This window comes from Pezoporus occidentalis, unplaced genomic scaffold, assembly GCF_034315485.1.
Source record: "Pezoporus occidentalis ecotype Australia unplaced genomic scaffold, CSIRO_AGI_Poc_V1 ctg135, whole genome shotgun sequence".
Taxonomy (NCBI): domain Eukaryota; kingdom Metazoa; phylum Chordata; class Aves; order Psittaciformes; family Psittacidae; genus Pezoporus; species Pezoporus occidentalis.
This window is the reverse complement of record NW_026913157.1, coordinates 2,500,924-2,519,917: the sequence shown is the minus strand read 5'-3', so window position 1 is coordinate 2,519,917 and position 18,994 is coordinate 2,500,924. Positions and strand designations below refer to the sequence as shown.

Below are 18,994 nucleotides of genomic sequence, written 5' to 3'. Positions count from 1 at the left end.
TGAACCTAGTAAGGTCATGACAAGGTCCTCTTTCTCACTTGTGTGATGTATTATGGACAGTTTAGCTCCATATTCTATAGCTTAACTTTCCATGGGTCAACTAGGTCAGCCCACAGGAACAGGAATATGAGTATGAGTCAGAGGAAGGCAGACTGAAAAATTGTTTCCCTTTGGAGGAGATTTTCTGGAGGTGTTTCCAGAAGACCTGTCTCCCTTTACTGCAGCTAAAAGACTCAGTCTATTCAAGGGTCTAATCTGAAACATCATGTTGGCCTTTAAATTAAGGAGATTGAGTTCTTGCTCATGACCTGATCTATGGACCTTACGTATTCTTAGCCCTGGGAAAATAAAGCGTATAAGAACAAGTATATTCTATTTTACTGTTTTGAGAGGCTCAGAGTGCACACATAATTTCTGCAGGTAGAATATATACTGCCATTTGTTGAGCTGTGGGAACTGCCTGATGTCTGAGTCTTTCAAGCCCATTTAAAAATGTTTTAACAGGGTACTGCAAATAAAATGTAAACCTTGTCTCTTTTGAAATTGCTGATCTAAACTTAAATTTGGTTCATAGGGAAGAAATTCTTAAATATTTGCTAGCGTCATGTGAAACTTGGTGAATCAGTTTTCAAGACCAGGTTGGACGAGGCCTTGGGTGACATGGTTTATTGTGAGGTGTCCCTGCCCATGGTAGAGGGTTTGGTACTAGATGATCTTGGGGTCCTTTCCAACCCTAACTATTCTATGATTCTATGATATGAACAAAAGCCATTTACTTACCTAAAAACAAGTATCTGCTAATTAGTGCTGTATGAATCAGAAGAACTGCAAGATATTAAAAGCAAAAGAACTTTCTACATGGCCTCCTACAACCTAACGCTACAAAATAAATTCAATTTATGTCAAAACAGTAGTGCAAGAAGTGGATATACATCTGAAATGTCTGGGATTGACCTTTCTAAATAATAGCATTCAAATGGTGTTTTGCTGAGAAAAAATGGCCAATTATAGGAAATTTCCTCTGGGAAAATCGTATACAACACACTTTGCACATGCAGTTAAGGAACATGTACAACAGTAACTGCCAAGGATCTCTCCTACATTCTATATTTAAAATATCATGTTTGATCCTGGTTTTCCTGCAAAATCCTTCACTATGGTAAGATGTCTTTCAAATGTTGCCAGGGTGGATGCCTCAGGACATGACAGAACACAAGAGGGACTGACAAAGAGATACGGTTCAAACAGGGGCTGAACACTAAATAGCACTAGTGCTTTTTGGACTACTGCCCAAGAAAGAGCTGCTGTGTCTACCAGAAATCTGATAGTAATGTAGCTTTAGGAGAGTATCAAGTATATAAAGAATTACCCTGCTAAATGACAGCAGAAGGAGCGCAAAGAAAATGGAGGATCTCTTTCCTTGGTGCTAACTTTCTGTAGCTTGATGAAACAATACAGATCATGGCAGAAAAGAAGGTCAGAAGAAAGATTATGATGTATGACAGCTGCTTCCTTTATCAGATTAAAGAAGGCTTTGAAAAAAATATTTTCTGAAGCTGTCAAGTGAGCTATTTAACTGCTTCACTAAATTCTTCCTATTGGCTTGTTACTAAAAAAGACAACATAATTAGCAAGCAGATGATACTGCATCTTGAATAAGCTTGTATCAAATATATTCCTTTGGAAGTGGGCTGCCTACTCCATCAGCATACACTTGCCATCCCATGAGGGTGTCTCGGAGAGAGGGCTTTTTCCCACAATATTTATAGCTGAGTGAAAGAGTGAGCTGTCCGGCTGAAAATTCAAGACTGAATTAGAGAAAGGCTTGCAGTTAAAACATATGGGTGGTAAGGACCTGGATGGTTATGTTGTTTTAAACTACAAGTGGTTGAACTGAAGGGAGATGAATATGTTGGTGGCATTTAGTATTTTCCATACTGAAAACGTATTCTGGAGCTCAAAACAGGTGCTTAAGAGGAGCTGGATGCCAGAGCCATGGCTTCTTATTGGACTGTCTGCACCATATCACAGAGTGGAGAAAAAGAGTATAAACTGTTTTTCACAAATGTGTTTGTCATTCGAATGAACACTATTTAATATCTAATGGCATCATTCATCATCCAAGAGGCATGAGGTAGCTGAGCATTTTGTTTTGTAGAGAAATGAAGACATTGTTCTTCATCTCTGGGATATAAGTTGTATTATTTTTGGGGATACTTCCTTTGGCTAACATCTTGAATTTAAAATCTAGCTGTGCACTCAGGCAATGTGTATTATCTTTCTTTTTCATTTGGGCTATTCCTGGCAGTAAGATTCCTGCTTTCTCTGACTTGCCTATCATCTTCTATGCAGATTGTGAGCTCTCTATAAAGCCTCAGAACAAGATGGCAGTAATGCAGTGGAGTTCTGAGCTATAAATACTACCTTAAACCTAAGAAGTTATTCAGTAATAGAAATAATGGAGCAGATAATTGCCTTGTGAGTTGGGATTAAAAATACAATCAAACCCTAATATGCTGGGTAAAGCTGCTTGCACTCCCATGTTAAAATAGCTTTGCTCCTATTTCAGAGCAGAGGGGTGATGACATGCAACTTCTCCTGCGTGGGTTTTGCTATATGGATGGTGGTGATGGGGTGTGTCACAAGTGATGTAGGTTGGTAGCATTTCCAATCATGAGTGAACCAAACAATGCATAATGTGACAAGCTATTAAAGCTCCATGTAAAAGAGCCCCCAAGAGTTTCAAACTTAGTAATTATATCTATGCTAAGAAGCTTTAGAGCCATGCCAAGACAGTGACTGAAGCTGCTGTATTATTGAAAAGTAAGCTTTATAACAATGAAAGATTCTTACGTAGTTTTTCAAGCAATAAAAATGGGATTAACTATGAGGTTGGTAGGATGGCTTTTTTTGAAGCCCTCAACATATTTTCACTGTTTGGCCTCTTGAGTAATTACAGGCCACCCTTGAAATTCCTTTATTATTGAAATATATTTTATAACAGGTTTTAAACAGCTATCGACTGTCAGCTGGGCCAGTAAATATGACTTTATGATTAGGAGAAAGTATCCTTTGGGTTTAAACCTTACTTAAGTAAAACTACTGTTTGTCACAGGAACTCTTCAAGAAAAGGACAATTTGTGATATATTCCAAAGTATTGATGATATTGGAGAAGACAGGTGAATAAGGAAATTTCCCTTCCATTATTGTGAACAGAAATCAGTGTTAAATGGAAAAGTCCAAAATCACTTAGGACTTTTAAATTGGGCTATTTTTAAAAAATTAAAGAAAACCTCAACAAAAATTGTTTCATACATAAAAAAGCTCCATCCTTTTAAAGAGGAACTGCTACATACATTTGAAAGATGAGTTCAATGTATAGAGGCTAAAAAAATCAGAGGTAAGTTCTGGAGGTAAACTCTGGGCTGGATTCATGAGAAGCCACTGTCTCTGAAAATTGCTGTAGATGTACTGACAAATAAGTATAAGAAGTAACTCAAAGCTATCAGATCCAGTGATCACTGGGAAGATACTACAGTGATAAGTGACCACAGCATTAGAACAGCACCCAAATGCAGTTTGTTCTGTATCTTCTACCTTGCATAACACTACCAGAGAGAAGAGCTGGAACATGTTTAGAGAGCTGAGTATGCCGGAAATACCCTAGACTATTCAACAGAATCTTACTATGTGTTGTAGGTGACTCCAGGTTAAATTATAGTAATAGCATATTCACAGCAGGAGAATAAAGCCGAAGTTTGGTATTTTTTGTGCCTCTGGGTAGATTACGTAATTCTAAAAATTGTTCTATCTTCCTATGCATTTTACATTCTTTATTTCCAACAAAATATAACACAAAAATGAATGTCATTATTTGGGTTTCACGTTCATACTTAGCTGAAAAAGTCTGTGGAGTACGGATTGCATGATAAAACTATTTCAATTGTTAACATAAGGGAATATATCTTTCATGAAGTATAGGGTGGTAGTAAACTGTATTCTGTACTTAGTGTCAACAACAGGAATTCTGTTCCTGCTGCTCTTCAGCTTGTGTAATTAAACTGGACAGGAAATGGCATGGACATATATAGGAGAGACAACCTTCTTCACAAAGAGAAGAAAACCAATATCAAACCACTGAAAATGTAGTAATGAGTTTTCAGTTTATATCCCCAAAGATAGTATGGCAAGAAAGCTAATGATATTAGTACATAGTTAAAATTGCTCTTTCCTCATAATGGAGATGCACTCTTTCTTTACGTCTAAGAACGTTCAGGTGTTGTTGGTTTAAAATAGGTCGTGGCATGAATATCTGAAGTAATCATTACTGTCAGAAAATTTTAATTGACTTCTTCACACTAAAAGAGCATTTAACTTATGTTGATTGCTTTTTTTCTCTGCTCCCGCCTCCTCCACTTCTACCAATAGCAAAACTCACAAGTTTTGGTCATGTAGGGATGTCATGGCACCAAAGGATGTAAGGAAAATTAAACAGTGTCTTTAAAGATCATTTGAAGCCAAGTAATAGAAGGGAGGCATTGAGAACAGAGAGTGGATGTCTTCCCTCAAAGAGTCAGTAGATAAGCTCTGAGCCAGCCTGGTCCAAGCATTGTCGAGGGAGCTTTGAAGTTGACGTTTCTGTATTCTCAGTTTACCTTAATATATTGACTTTTTCCTCAACCTATTGGTTGTCATATTGTTAGCCAGTGTTGAAGCTGTAAGGGAACAGAAGTATTTGTTAAATAACACCATTGATTCAAATGATGATAGTAAGAAAGTTTTTAAATACAGTGTTTGACAAATCTCGAGTTACGAAGAGGTTTCAAAGTAACATAGAGATTGTAACTAAATTTCTGTGGATTCCAGTTTCCAATGAGAAATGTGCTGAATAGAAAAGCTATTTTAGTCAACTCCTAGTTCAGTTTTAAAATTCAGAACTGCTGAACATATATGAGCAGGAAATTTTTGTACTTGTTTGGTTATGGTAGTCAGTGTTTTGTTTACAAGCTCAAATATTATGAACAAAGCACAACTATGAACTAAAGCATAACTATGCTTTAGCAATAACAAATCTATTCTTTGCTGTTAGTTGAAAACAACAAATTAATGCTCCCTAGTGTTTGGTGTGGTTTGAGGTATCATTAGAAATTTATTTCTGAGTACAATCTTTCCTAATTTATGTGAAATTCATTTGCTTCTTTTTTTGCCATCAGAGATTTGGGTTCAGAAGAGCAGTACTCTTTGTAGGAATGGTTGTTTATAGCCCATTCACACAGGACCATCTGCCTCTGGAAAAATCAGGTTATTATTTACAGCTGGAACATTAAATCCTCAGACAACTGAGGGCAGGAATGAAGGAAAGAAGGTAGGAAAAGGTGCTGTGCTAGTTCATATTTTTGGGCACATCAAATAAATTGTGGTCATGAAACAGGAAGTCTTTTCTTCTTGCTTTCATTCTGCATCCCATAAACCTACACTTGGATTATATCCTATAAAATTAAAAATTACGCTTCAAACACTTTTTTTCAGAGTAAGCAAAAGACAAATTTCTTTTTTCAGTACCAACATACAAACCACCGCTATAAAATCTGGGTCACATTTTGAGGTGGTGTACATAATTCCAGTTGCTTTCAACTTTGAAGAAAGAAAGTGGTCAAACATGAACGCTGATAAGTGTAACAAGCTTCACATTTGCATCCTTTTCATCTTCTACAAAAAGGACTTTATTTCAATAAGCTCATTTTGTTTGCAGAAAGGAAAGCACTGTTTGGAAGCCTATAGTATATTTTTCATGGCTGCTTAATTGAAAGTCTCCAGCAGTACTTTCAAAGAACTGCAGGCCTGTGGGGAAAGCTAATTCCACATAAGCTATCACACTATTTCATTATGGCCGTTGTGCCTAAGATCTGACACTGGCTATTTATTTTTCTGTTTACCATGTATTGTGCTACTTAATTGGAGTTCAGGAAACATGACTTCAAACTGCTGTGCATGCCTGAGAGACTATGACCTGTACAAATGTATGTGATAGTTTGGAAATGCCTTTGTCTCTTAGTGAGATCTCACTGTGTTCAGATTCAACCTAAAACGCTGGATTTGGGTGATCTGTAAAATAATGGGTTCTGCTTAGTAAAAGAAGGAAGGTACCAAAAGCCTTCCAGAAGAACTGATGCGTACGGTACTGATTCCTTCTGCACCTTGTCATGCTGGCAGAAATAAAGGACCACAGACCTGCAGAGGTTTGGCGCAAACCTGTAGTTGCTGCTAAAGACAGAAAAAGGTTGATATTGGGAGACAAGTTTGGTGAAAGGAGTACAAACCTTAAACTGCCTGACATTTCCTTGGGCCACGAGTTGGTGCTCATTTTCGGGTGTGATGCAGTAAGCTAGTCTCTAAACCAGATGGGAAGAAGAGAAAAAAGTCAGCCATATGAGGTGGGGCTATGTCTGTAATCCCCAATCTATAATGGCGAAGTAGCATGAACTTTATTTAAAATGGTAACTTAGATCTTTAATATCACTGCATCATGTGCCTTTAACTTAGTCACTGAAAAAACAAGCTTATTTTAAACCCCTTGGCATTAGCCTTTAATATAAGAAGCAACAGTAGAAAGTTTATGCAAATACAAAGTCCAAATATTTAGCAAGTGCATATGGAAAAGAACATCAGGAACAAGTTGGTATCATAGGCCTTAATCCCCTAAATTCACACTTTTCTGTTTGTACTGTAATGGGATTGCTCAGTCCCAGTGGGAGTGAAAGGAGATACTATTTCTTAGCTCATCTCCCTTGCCTACCCACTCTGCTGGGATCACATGTGGATTTTGTCTTATCATTAAATTTTAACCAATTTAAGGAGTTCCTATTAGACTAAGAGCACACCTTTCCTCTTTCTTCTAAGAGCCACAATTTAGGGTATCATCATATCTTGTGACAGTTATTTGGATGTAATACACTAGACTTTTGCTATATTTCTCATGAAGTGACTGGAGAATTTCTAACTATAGGAGCCTGTACTATAGTACAAGCCAGACTAGTTGACACTACAAAACTAATGAGAAAATGTGGGTTTGGTCAAAGTTTTTTGCATTCCTATTTTCTGCTTAATTCTTTGTGTGGTGGTGGTTCAGTGATTTGCTTAAGAACATTACTGTCTTGCTACACCATTGTCTAACTCCAGCTGTAGGAAAGGAGAGCAATAGAACCAGCTGTAAGTGTGAGAGTCTAGGTTAGGTTGTAAAATTATGACATGATGGGATAAAAACTGATATTATAGAATGGTGAGGAGTCTTACATCTGAGCATCATTAGAAGTTTTAAGACTGTACTTAATTTGCTATGGCTGTAAAATTAGTACCATCATAAGACTGATATGGGCAGTGAATTATAATCTTACTTCTTTACCCTTTGGGGTACGGGATTGTAGTAGAGAAGTAGGAATTGGTAGAGAGGTAAGGGGAGGTGAACTGTAAGGAAATATAGATGTGTTTCTTCCTTTTGCATAGGTTCTTTTACAGGTTCTTTTACATAGATTTATTACTACACTTAAACATATAAATGAGGTTAAAAGAACACTATTAAGGCTGTAGGTTTAAATGCCATTAGGCAAATCATGAGAATAAGATGTTCACAAATTGTTTCTCCTCAGTTTCTTCTTTATTCAGTGCACAGACTAGTCATATAATGCATGAAGTGAGTTTATGTAGTGCAAGATGCTGCTGTCTAGTGCCTTGGTTCTTTTACCAAATTAGTTAAAAAGCAACAGGCTAGATGAGATCATAAGTGACTATACAAGAATTTTCTTGATTTCCAGATCTATGCCAGCACCTATCTTGAATATTATTTTTTTTCAAGAATTCTAATATTACTGATTAAATCAAAAGCAAGATCTTCATTAATTATAGCCTTCAGAGAATGTAGAAATAATTCCAGTAAGTAGAGGATAAGGGCAATGGAAATCAAACCCGAAGTGGCTGCTGTTAAAGGCAGAACACATAGCTAAATGGACCTGTTGCTGTCACCCAGTAAGGCATTTCTTCTGCCCTTGATGGTTGTTCATTAAATGAACAAAGGCCATCCTGAATACAGGGCAACTCTGGGGGCATCCCACTTTCCCAGCATGTGGATATATATTTAGAGACTCTTCAAATGCTAAGTTAGGAGCGGTCTGAATTAACTTTGTACTTGTAACAGTTTACAACACTGCGGTATAGCTTGATAAAGCATACCTTGGATTGACCTTTGTTTAGATAGAACTGTGTGAAGACTATATCTCACAGATGAATATGAAGATACCATGATTTGTATTTTTTGTTAATAAGAAAAAAATAATCTCATCAATTGCATTAATTACATGCATCAAAAATATTTTTCCAGAATTACTGTGCTGAATGGAAAGGTAATTTCAAACAGCATGCAGTAATCCTACCTCAAAATTCCAATCCATCTGATGGTTGAATCCAAAAGGTCATTCACAAGTAATAAGTTGTGGGAGTAAGAGAAACAAACTACCAACTTGGATCCAGCCATTTAATTACACAGCAACGTACCACGACATTTTATGAGTGTTCCACTTACCTCTTTAAAGGTCCCACGCACATTCATGAATTTATAGATAATATAGGCAGGCACAAGTATCATGGAAGACAATGCTATTCCCCAGCCAATGCGATTTGCCCAGAGAGGGAAGGTGTAGTCATCATAGGTCAGAGGTTTGAAATTTATTATGCTGACTATCACGACAAACTAGGGAAGAGAGAATAAAATGAACCACAATTTTGAGATGAAGTAACTTAGTGAAAAAACAATTATATGTATTTTATTAGGCAGCCCACCTAAGGTGTATTTCAAAACAGTTTTACTATTTACCTTCATCTTATTTACTTTGTGCTTCTTACTGCTTAAACTGCTGAAGTTCTTTATGCATTTTCTAATATTAAATGTTCATTTTAGCTACTTTGGACACACACAATATGAAAATTTGGTGGAAAAAGCAGGTGGTTGTCTGCTACTGCTTCATTTAAACTTGTGTTACAGATGTAAAAAAGGGATTATGTAGTCAAGAAAAAACTCTGCAGGATCTGTTGGGTTTCATTTCTTTGTTTCCCAGAGATATTAGTCTTCATTTTGAAGTTTTGTACTCATTTTTCAATGAGAGATATAATGCAAACTCCAGTATGACATTTTTTCTGAGGAAAGGTCAAGCAGCCTTAAGGCCTAGAGAACAAAGGTTTTGGGTTTATTTTCTGTTGGTGTTATCCTGTCCAGTACTGGATGCATGCAAGTAAGAGTGAAATACTACCCTATTTCCCTCCTGCTAAATCCATATGGGCTGTGTAGCATGTAGAGTTCCTTGGTTTGGGTCTCTAGGCCTATACATTTTCCATTGCTCCACATAGCATTTTCAAGTTAGAGTATTTTGAGCTGAGAGTTACAAAGGGAGCAGTAGTGTGGGTTAAAGGAAGTTGATACTGTGAAATCTGGTTAGAAAACACCAATTCCCTTTTGAGGTTTTTCTTGGGATGATGTCCATAGCTGCAGACAATACAGAGAAGAAGAACCATGGCCATATTTCCCGGTATCAGATACTTGACCAAGTCCAACTTCTTTTCTCTTAAAGATAATTAGGAACTGCTGTAATACGTTACTAGTCCCAAACAGGGGCCATCTTGCACGAAGCATACATGGGATTGTTAAAGCAAGAATCATACTGATGTCTGACAATCTTGTAGCCTTTTCCAAATTAATCTGTCATTTTTGTAATTTGTATTTACTATGCTTATGGTCTCAGTCTGTTCTTGTAAGAACTTTGTATGCTTCATACAGGTGGTAGAAAAAAATGCAGTTTCTTAGAACAAGTGGCCAAACGTCTAAAATTTGTAGGTTTTAATTATGTAGGCTTTTAATTCAGCTACATAGGTTTAATTATGTAGGCTAATGTTGGACTATCATTTTCATTCTAGTTGCTATCTTTTATGGTTTTCACTTACCGATCAAGTTAAAACATTTTGGCCAATTTAATGTAATGTGCTTTATGAATGTATTCAATAATGAACCCAAAAGATGGACTGTGAGAAGATATATTATTTTTACTTTTCCCCTATAAAGTAAGATTTTAATGTCCCTGTTGCCTTTTAGGAAATTGAGACAATGTACAGCTATAACAGAACTGCCCAGTGTTCCCTACCCACTGTGATATCATTCCTATGGGCTTTAAAATATATTCATAGCCGTAATTAAGTTGGTAGCACTGGCAGCTGGAAAAATTTGTGTGCTGTGACGGCTGAAAGATGCATTACCTACAAGTTTGTTCTGACCCTTAGGTTAATAGTAGGATGGTATTGGGGCCACTTCACCAAGAAATCCTAAGCTACCTGAAGGTTAGACAGATTCACTTCAGCTTTCTCTAGTGAGCTTGCTGGAACTCCCTGTACAATCTAATTTTTCAACAGTCTCCTAATGTGAAAACCTAAGGATGTCTGGTGCAGCATTTTTCCATTCACTTGAGTCAGCCTGTTGGAACTGCTGCAGGACATGCTTTCATACAAGCTTCTTTAGAGAAAAGTGTTTAAAAGGATAATCAATACATGCTTAATAGGTGCTTACTGACAAGTTTTGGGACCAGAAGTTTTTGTATTTAAAAACAAAAAAGTGGACCTGAAAGCTGTCATAAAAACCTACCCAACATCTTTGGAATACCAGTACTGCTTTCAGAATGCACAGCTTTGATGAGATTATTAGCCTACTAAAAACATAGAGAGGTCAAATTTCCATATTATTCAACCTGACCTTTTGATTTACAAATATGTATAGGAAAAGATCCCAATATAAAACTGTATTTTAGTTTTGAATCTAAACTTTACACAAAGAAACCTAATTCACACAGTGGGTTTTATATTTTTTTTTTTCCCCTAGATGTAATGAAGCACTTGCTTTTCACATCAGGCAGCTTTTAGTGTATATTTACTACATATCTTCAGTGTTTCACATAGCTAATTTGTGTAGAAGTAGTTTGTCTGAGGTGTCATTCAAATAGCCAGTGATCTTGATATCCTCCAGTGAAAGATAAATTCCTGCTAACACCATTTATTATGCCTGGCTAATTTATTTTCCTAACAGAATGATTTGTGTTTAACATGAACAGATGTTGGCAGGACAGACGATACCACATAAGTGTTCAGTGTTCTGTAAGAAAAACTGCTCTCTTTAAATCCTGCTAAAGTGAAGGAACAGAAGATGCCCACAGCCACAATTAGCTTCTCTTTCACAACTGAAATGCATTATACAAATATAACTAATGCCATTGGGGAAATAAAAGAATTAAACAAGAGTGTCTTCTGTTCAACCTGACAACACCTGGCATAGCAGTGGATATCCTGCTGTTGGTACCTATTACCTATTCTAGAACCAGTACACTGGCATTCTTTCCATGATGAAATAATTATCTGCACTTACCAATAAAAAAGCAGGGCTAACAAATTTCCAGCACAGTCTCCAGTAGAGGCCTGGTTTGAAGCCCATCATTTGCTGGATGTCTTCACTGAATCTGTCCACACCTATAAGGGATATGAACATAAGACTGGCATAAACCTAAACTGACGTGATGCTGGCAACACCCCAAAAATCTACTTTTTTAGTAAGCAGACACGAATGATTTCCATATCAGAAAACATACAAAATAACAACATTGGTCTCCTTTCAATGATGTGTCTTTGACGTCACTGTATCCAAGACTTAAACGCCTGTGAGCATTTAAGGCCTGTTGCAGCTGGCATTACATTGAAAAGTGTCATTGCACAAATAACTAGAATTTAAGCTGTGAATGGGACACACATTTTTTCAATAGTTGTGGCCTATTGTGACCTAATTACTCAATACGATTACAAGTATGCAGAAGGAAAACCCAGAACCTTACTCTTCACTGCTTACTGATAATAAGGTAGATTCGTATGATTCTTAATTTATCAAAGGAGTCTCTTTTTTCCACTTATTGATACACTTTACCTACTTTTCAGTGCTTTGCTGAATACCACAGAATATTCATTATACTTGACAAATGTTATTTCATCTTTTATCACCTTCTAAGGAACAAGGGAGATGCAACTTCTGTTCAGTGTAAATATGCACAAAACTACATCAGCTTGAAACAGGTGGCCTTTTTTTAAAGTATCCTCTGTGTTTTTGAAAATTATAACACCAACTAGAATTTCCAAAATTGTTACTTTTTTTAATGCAGCTAAATATCTAGTAATGTAGCTGTTGTAGATACCTGAGAAGATACATGATCTGTTCATGTGAGTAAATACATAGCATGCTAATTCTGTATCTGAATACACATTAGCGTTACACAAGTATAACATGCTTTCTGTGAGTGGTGCTAGCCTAACCTAGCTAAAGATCTTGAATCATCTACAAGTCTATAAATCAAGCTTGTCTGTATGTGGGAAATGTATTTTCTTTATTTATTCTAATAATATTAATTCATATGAACTTGCATGCTTTGGATTTTCTGGAAATTGTCTAATCCTCAGTCAGTGGGGCATTTTCTGCCTTCAGTATTTATTAGAACTCTTTTTTTTTGCATTAAGTGATATGCTATAATTTACTATGGAAAGTAAACATGCACTATAGAGTGACTGTAAAATGTCTGAATGGTAGCTTCTTCCCTTTTTTTTTTTTAATTGATTTTATTCTGGTAGGACTTAACTAGCATGAAGTATCTTGCAAAAATTTAGTCTAAGCCCATGGTATTTGGCACACTGTATTTTAGAATGGAATGATTATCACTGATATAAATGGAGGAAAAATGTCCTCAGTTTTCTTTAAAAAGAAAGCAATCTCTTAACTTTATGCCTTAGAGACACTTGCTCACAGATAAGTAATTCTTTCTAGTGCAATCTGTCATGTCAGACTATTAGTTTGTAATTTATTATACTTGATGTGTTTAGGAAGTTTACTTTTAATCCTGAATCCCATCAGGTAAACAGCAGAAATGCAGCTTTTTGCTGTGAAGATTTGTTTCTTAGAGAGGATGTTTAGTTTACCACAGTAATTGTTTTTTTTCATGTGGATCAGTTAAGTAGGATTTACTTAATCTATTTAATGTAAATAATGGTGACGGCTTAAGTTAATCCTTTACATGCAGCCAGGATGTAGCATATTCATAAGGTCTGAACATTAGAGTGTAAACTTCCCTTTGATTTTTCCTCCCTTCCCCACCCCCCCCCAATATTATGTACAGTTGAAGAAAAGTAGCCAAAAGGATCTGCAAATGCTCTTTAAATTTAATCTAATTCTGTTTGCAGGGCCTTCTGTGAACTTTAAAATGACTGAATTTCAACTGCTATGAATACTGAGTGAAATTTATCATTGTGCAGAAGGTTAAAGGACTAGATAGCTGCAAAAACGTTATTCATAGGTTTCCAGACAAACATACACACAGCTCAAATAGTGCTTGGTGTTCAATTTCTACTGGAAATGGGAGATAAGTAGGCCATGCTCTCAGCCTGCTTTTTTAACAGCATGCTTTCTCTGTACTATGCTTCTTCAAAAAACTGTTGTAAGAATCAACATGTAAAATACAACACAGCTACAGCTACAGGCAACGGCACCTGTAGGTTTGTACACAAATTAAGAGCTGTAGCAAAACTGCTTCATTAATGAGTCCTATCTTTTGGCTCCTGGGAATTACAATAAATCATAGAACCATGAAACTCTTCCTTTCGAAGGAGTTCTTGGGAGGTCTCTGGTGCAGTTTCTTGCTCAAATCCAGGTCAGAACAATTCAGAACAGCTTTCTCATGGCATCGTCCCATTAGGCCTTGAAAACCTCCAAGAAAAGAATCATCGAGCACACACTGGGCAAACTGTTCCAATGTGTATTTATCCTTATATAGAAAAATACTTTTCCTCCTTTCAATTTGATCATGGTCTTCTGTCCATTGTGCACCTCAGTGAAAAGCCCGATTCTGTTTCTTGATAGCTTCCTTGTAGGTACTTCAAAGCCACTATTAGGTCCCCCTTCAGACTCCTCCAGGCTAAACAAACTCAGTTCACTAAAATTTGTTCACAGTGCATGTACACAGCTCTTGAGTATCTTGGTGGCCTACCACTGAACTCTTGTCAGTTTACCACCACAAACTTTTACTGAGGGTCAAAAGCAGGACACAGTATTCCAGGAGAAGTATAAGTGCCAAGTAAAACAGAGTAATCATCTCCTGTATACTCCTGGCTATGCTTCTGCTACAGCTCAGTATGCACCTACTTCCTGTCTTAGTGAGTTTGCATCTATCAAATGAAGAACCCTAGTCATACCAGCCCTCATCCAGGAGAAGATGAGAAAAGACCTTGTTTTTTTTCACACAGTTCAGCAGTCATTGGCATTGAGAAAATGAGAAAGAAGGGATAAAAGGAATATAAAAGCCATTGTGGAGTGTTCATTTGCAAATCCTACAGAACGCAGAACAAGGTATCTGTTGATTAGCCATGTAGTGAAGTAACAACCACTGTCCCTTTTTGTTCCTGAGTCTCCTTTCTAACTCTGGGGCAATACTGATACTCATCGGTGGTGACCCTCATGGGGTGGCAGTGAGGGGAGTAAGCCATATAGTACCATTGCCAAGGAAGAGCAGCTGTGTTAACGTAAAAGCAAGGAGAACAGTAGGAAACATTCCCCTCCTTGGCAAAAAGGGTAATAAGCCAGCAGCCATAACTAAAATACATCTGTATAATAAAACAAACCAGCTTTCCCTTCTCTCACATATACAGCTGGCCTTTGTAAGAGGAAACTTCACAGTGAGTGGTCACAGGTATAATTTGAACGAAATTTCCATGATTGTGGTCTGTGCTAGAATGTCAATGCTTGCCTTCAGGCTGGCTTAATATTCATCTGGGTCATTAAGGCAACTGGTAAAAAAAAAAAAGAGGTAGACAAGACCATGCCAGATTTAATCAGTTTAAATAGCACCTGGGGCTGCAGTAAGTTCTTTATACAGCAACAGGTCATGCTGTGTCAGTAAAAACATAGGTCGAGTGCTCAAGACAAGTGAATAGCTATTTTCCCAGTTACAGGGAGGCAGGAGAGAGGAAGGAAAGGATGGTGAAGGACAGAAGACGCAACAAGCAAACAGAATCTGACTAAACTTGGCTTGGTTTGTGAACCACATGCAAAGCCTAGCTATTGTAAGGTGCAGTAAATCCTATTTTAATAGTAGCAGACAGCAACTTGCCTTTACTAACTGAAGAATATTTTTATGTTTCTGCTTCCAAATTAAGCTATCATCACTCTTCTGCATCCAGCTCTTTTACAAGGATTAGAGACAGTTGTCTGTCAAAAGCAGTGCTTCCACTACTTTGACAGAGAACAGCATATGAGCTGCTAAGTCCATGCTGACGTTGAGTGACAGAATTATTACATTAAAGCTAAAAACTATTCCTTTAGTAGACTGCAGAGCTTTATGCATGAATGCCATCAACACTTTCTAACTTCAAGAGAGAGTCTGACTAGAAGAATATGGTGGCACAGAACTGATGGATAAATAAGTGACTGAGGGAGGTAAATGGCATGAGAGTGATAATGTCTAAGAACCTTCTGAATAATACATTAATTCTGAATACAGTTATATACTGAATCATACAGTATCTCTGAATACTAATGAAGGGGGGAGAGAAAAATAAGTCTTTCTTTTTTTCTTATGAAACTTGTGTATCAAGTGTCTTGATTTTTATTTATGTTACTTTATGGAGGCAAAATATATCAAAAGACCAAATAAGGCAAGGGAAATTATTTAGTAAGATGTCCACATCATCTGAGACCTGCCTTCAATTGTGAGTGGTATTTTTTCAGGGTACTACAGCACATCACTGCGCTCCAGTTGGCACACAGTGATTCCAGCCTAGTGCCAGAGATCAACTGAATACTCCTAAAGCTTGCTATACAGGGGATAAAGTGAATTACTGCACCCTTTTTGTGGTGCAAATTAGTATGAAATACTAGAAATAGTACTATTTCTGGTATCTAGGATGTTGAGTATTCCATACCAGGCTATGAAATTTGATACATTTTAAACCAATAGTGCTTTACAATGAAGTAGAATATTTTCTTAGACAAAAGAGAATAACATAGGAATAACCCTCTAAAGACAAACTACTTTTATTTGTACTGCATGGGGAGAGCTTGAGATTGGCCTGGGGAAATCATGAGAAGGAGGAACAAGTGCGTCTTTAGGCTAATCTACTTGCTTTGAATGTACCAGATGTAAACCTGCTACTGCAAATCATCAGCTATGTTAAGAGCTTCAAAATACTGACAAAAGTAGCAACATTTCCATCCCACTGCAGTCTCCTTTGTAAGGTAGGGTTTTCTTTTTGGCTTTGTGTAGGGTTTCAAAGCTTGGCCCAATAGACATCTGCATTACTGGCTATATATAAATCAGATGAAAATCACTGTGTGACACCTGACTTGTGGCTTCATGTATACAAGACTATGCTGGTTTTCCTTCAATGTGTAAACTTGTCATGAGCACTTGGGATTATAGAAAAGATTTTGCAGGTGTAAAATGAAGCACTTACCATAAAACCAGGAAACTCCAATTGCCTCCATTAGAACTGCAAATAATATCGAAGTTCCAGCTGCAAATGTGTCCAGAAGTGTGAGCACATAAATTCCACCCTAGCATTGGGGAGTTAAAAGATGCAACAAAACGAAGTTACAAACAGAATTATCTCAGTAGCTTAGTATCTAATTATCAGATATCACCTTCACTTCAAACATTATGTCAATCCAAGTATTTTAATATGGAGCTGACACCGCAGACAGTGGGTGTATACAGGTTTCATGCCTGTATACAAAACAGTGGAATCAGATTGAAGCTCTTCTGAAAAGGTTTCTTTTCACCCATGTCCTCACTTAACTGGGAAACAGAAGCCTCAGCTTGGTGTGATTAATGGGTGTTCTTGGCACTCTGTGTTCAATGGAAGCTGAAGGCACTGGCTAGTCAGGGAATGCTCAGCAGCTTGTAGGACAGGGCATGTCTACAGAAGTGAATGAACACCTTCCAAAATTATTAGCAGGGACGGAGCACTACAAGAGTTGCCACAAGCCATTACCACTCAGTTTGTTTCTAAAGCAAATTATTCTGTAGTCCAGTGAATCTGCAGTCTTAGACTGTTTCCTTTTCCCAGACCGCTGGTATCTCTCTTTTCCAATGTTCCTGCAAAGCAAGCTGTTGCATGTTAAGTCCCTGTTCCCAGCCCAGTGTGGAGGCAGCTTAGCTTTGTTTGGTTTCTTGGCTGTGGTATTAGTAAGCCTTTGCTCAATGAGAGAGCAAACTAGATCCTCTTTCTTTCCAAAAGCACATTTCTGTTCTTCAGTCGTTCATGACTGAGAACTGTAAATGCATTTACTACAGTCTAGTTTCACTGATACTATTTTATTTTTAGCTCCAATTTGACTTCTTTTTGCCTCATTTTACAATGTGGTATGAATTTGTCTAAATTATTGCTTATTTTATTTAGTTTGGAGCAATGAGAAATGAAGGCCATGGTATGGTTACTTGTTTTAAATTAAACCTAAATAAAGAATGACATGTTTCAGAACATTCTTTGTCACATGTAAATAACTGAAATGTTTGCAGTTGCATAAAGTTTTTAACTTTTTTCTTTTTTTTTTTTTTTTTTTTTTTTTACAACAGAACTTGATCTAACTATGCCTCCTCAGAGGCGGAGCACAAAGGAATTATTCTGCATGGTTTTATCAATGGTATAAAGGGCACTTGGAAAATTTAAATCTGTAGGTGATTTTAATCTCTGTAATAAATTGGTTTTCTCTTATGAAATATGGCTTTCTGAAACAGCTGTGAGTATTTACAAATAGAGAGGAAAGAGTACTTAGGCCTTGTCTAGATTTTTAATTCTGTGGGGACTTGTCCGGAAACAGAATGAACTTCGGTTGTTGCATTAGAAAGAAAATGTTGCTTCTTGAATGACATTTGAGTTTGACTTCTTGTTTTTGCTGTACACCTGCTTTAAACGAATGCCTTCGTTATCAGACTTAGTAAAGTGAATGACTAATACAGTTTCATAAGAAACATGTTTTGAAAATACAGCCTTAAAATTTCAGAGGGCAACATCAAGCAGATAAATCTAATGGTATCATGAGGGTTTTTCTTTGTATTCTGTACACTTTAGAAATGTTGTTCAGTTATGTGAACCAATACATTGGACAAGTCAGGGCAGTTTTGTGTGTTCCAGCTGGTGGGGTGAACTGAAGACCAAACGGGTGTCATTATTTAAAATCTAGAGCTAGGCTGTTATCTTGAACTGCTTTAGCTTGCTTGAAGGCAGTGGAATTGCACCAACTTTAAAGGTTCTTAACAACTGGTTTTTTTCTGAGCTTCTACTTCAGGAAATTTTATTCCAGTTTAAAATTTGAATGAGGAAGGAGCATGTTCAGTTCTTTAGGTAACAGTAGACCTAACATGGTATCAAAAAGATAGGTATTTTAAATGCTGCATCTATTTTTAGTGTCTCAAACGTTTTCCACTTTGAGGAAACCAGAGTAAAGATGTTGCCGTGTTCTTTCAATGTAAAAATAATTTCATTGCCTATAAACTTATGCCATTTCAGTAATAGATCTGTAACCAGTTTTAGAGCTGGAGAGAGGTTCAGCACATCTACTTTCATGGTGGCTTCTTCAAGTTTCAGTTGTTTTTGCTTTTTCATCAAAAAAAAAAAAAATTAAAAAAAGTCTCCAATCTAGAACACTGTGATTCTCATCCTTTAATTAGATGTCAAAAACCTGGTGAGGCAGATCATGCAGGATGATGGTAGTACTAAATACAGGTCACTAGATGTTCAGGATGAGTTGTTTGTGCGCTTTTTCTGGTGTTAAATGATACGATCTATGTACCTGATGGAACATAAAGAAACCTCGGGTGAAGGAGATCATTATTCTAAACTTCTTTCACATGAAGTGAATGCTTCTTATTTGCTTCAAGA

General features: G+C 36.9%; 1 protein-coding gene across 2 annotated transcripts in view; it reads right to left on the bottom strand.

The window, feature by feature from the left end:
- Positions 1 to 760: 760 nt before the first annotated feature.
- The window catches only part of SLC6A2 (solute carrier family 6 member 2), a 74,830-nt gene continuing 56,596 nt past the window's right edge, over positions 761 to 18,994 (bottom strand). For both annotated transcript variants that reach the window (XM_062609141.1, XM_062609142.1), the window contains 5 exons: positions 16,568 to 16,667; positions 11,454 to 11,554; positions 8,577 to 8,744; positions 6,322 to 6,393; positions 761 to 4,716 (listed from right to left, as the gene is read on the bottom strand). In XM_062609141.1, the coding sequence (XP_062465125.1) occupies positions 4,693 to 4,716; positions 6,322 to 6,393; positions 8,577 to 8,744; positions 11,454 to 11,554; positions 16,568 to 16,667 (465 nt within the window). In that variant the 3' untranslated portion in view covers positions 761 to 4,692. The remainder of the gene's footprint in view (positions 4,717 to 6,321; positions 6,394 to 8,576; positions 8,745 to 11,453; positions 11,555 to 16,567; positions 16,668 to 18,994) is intronic.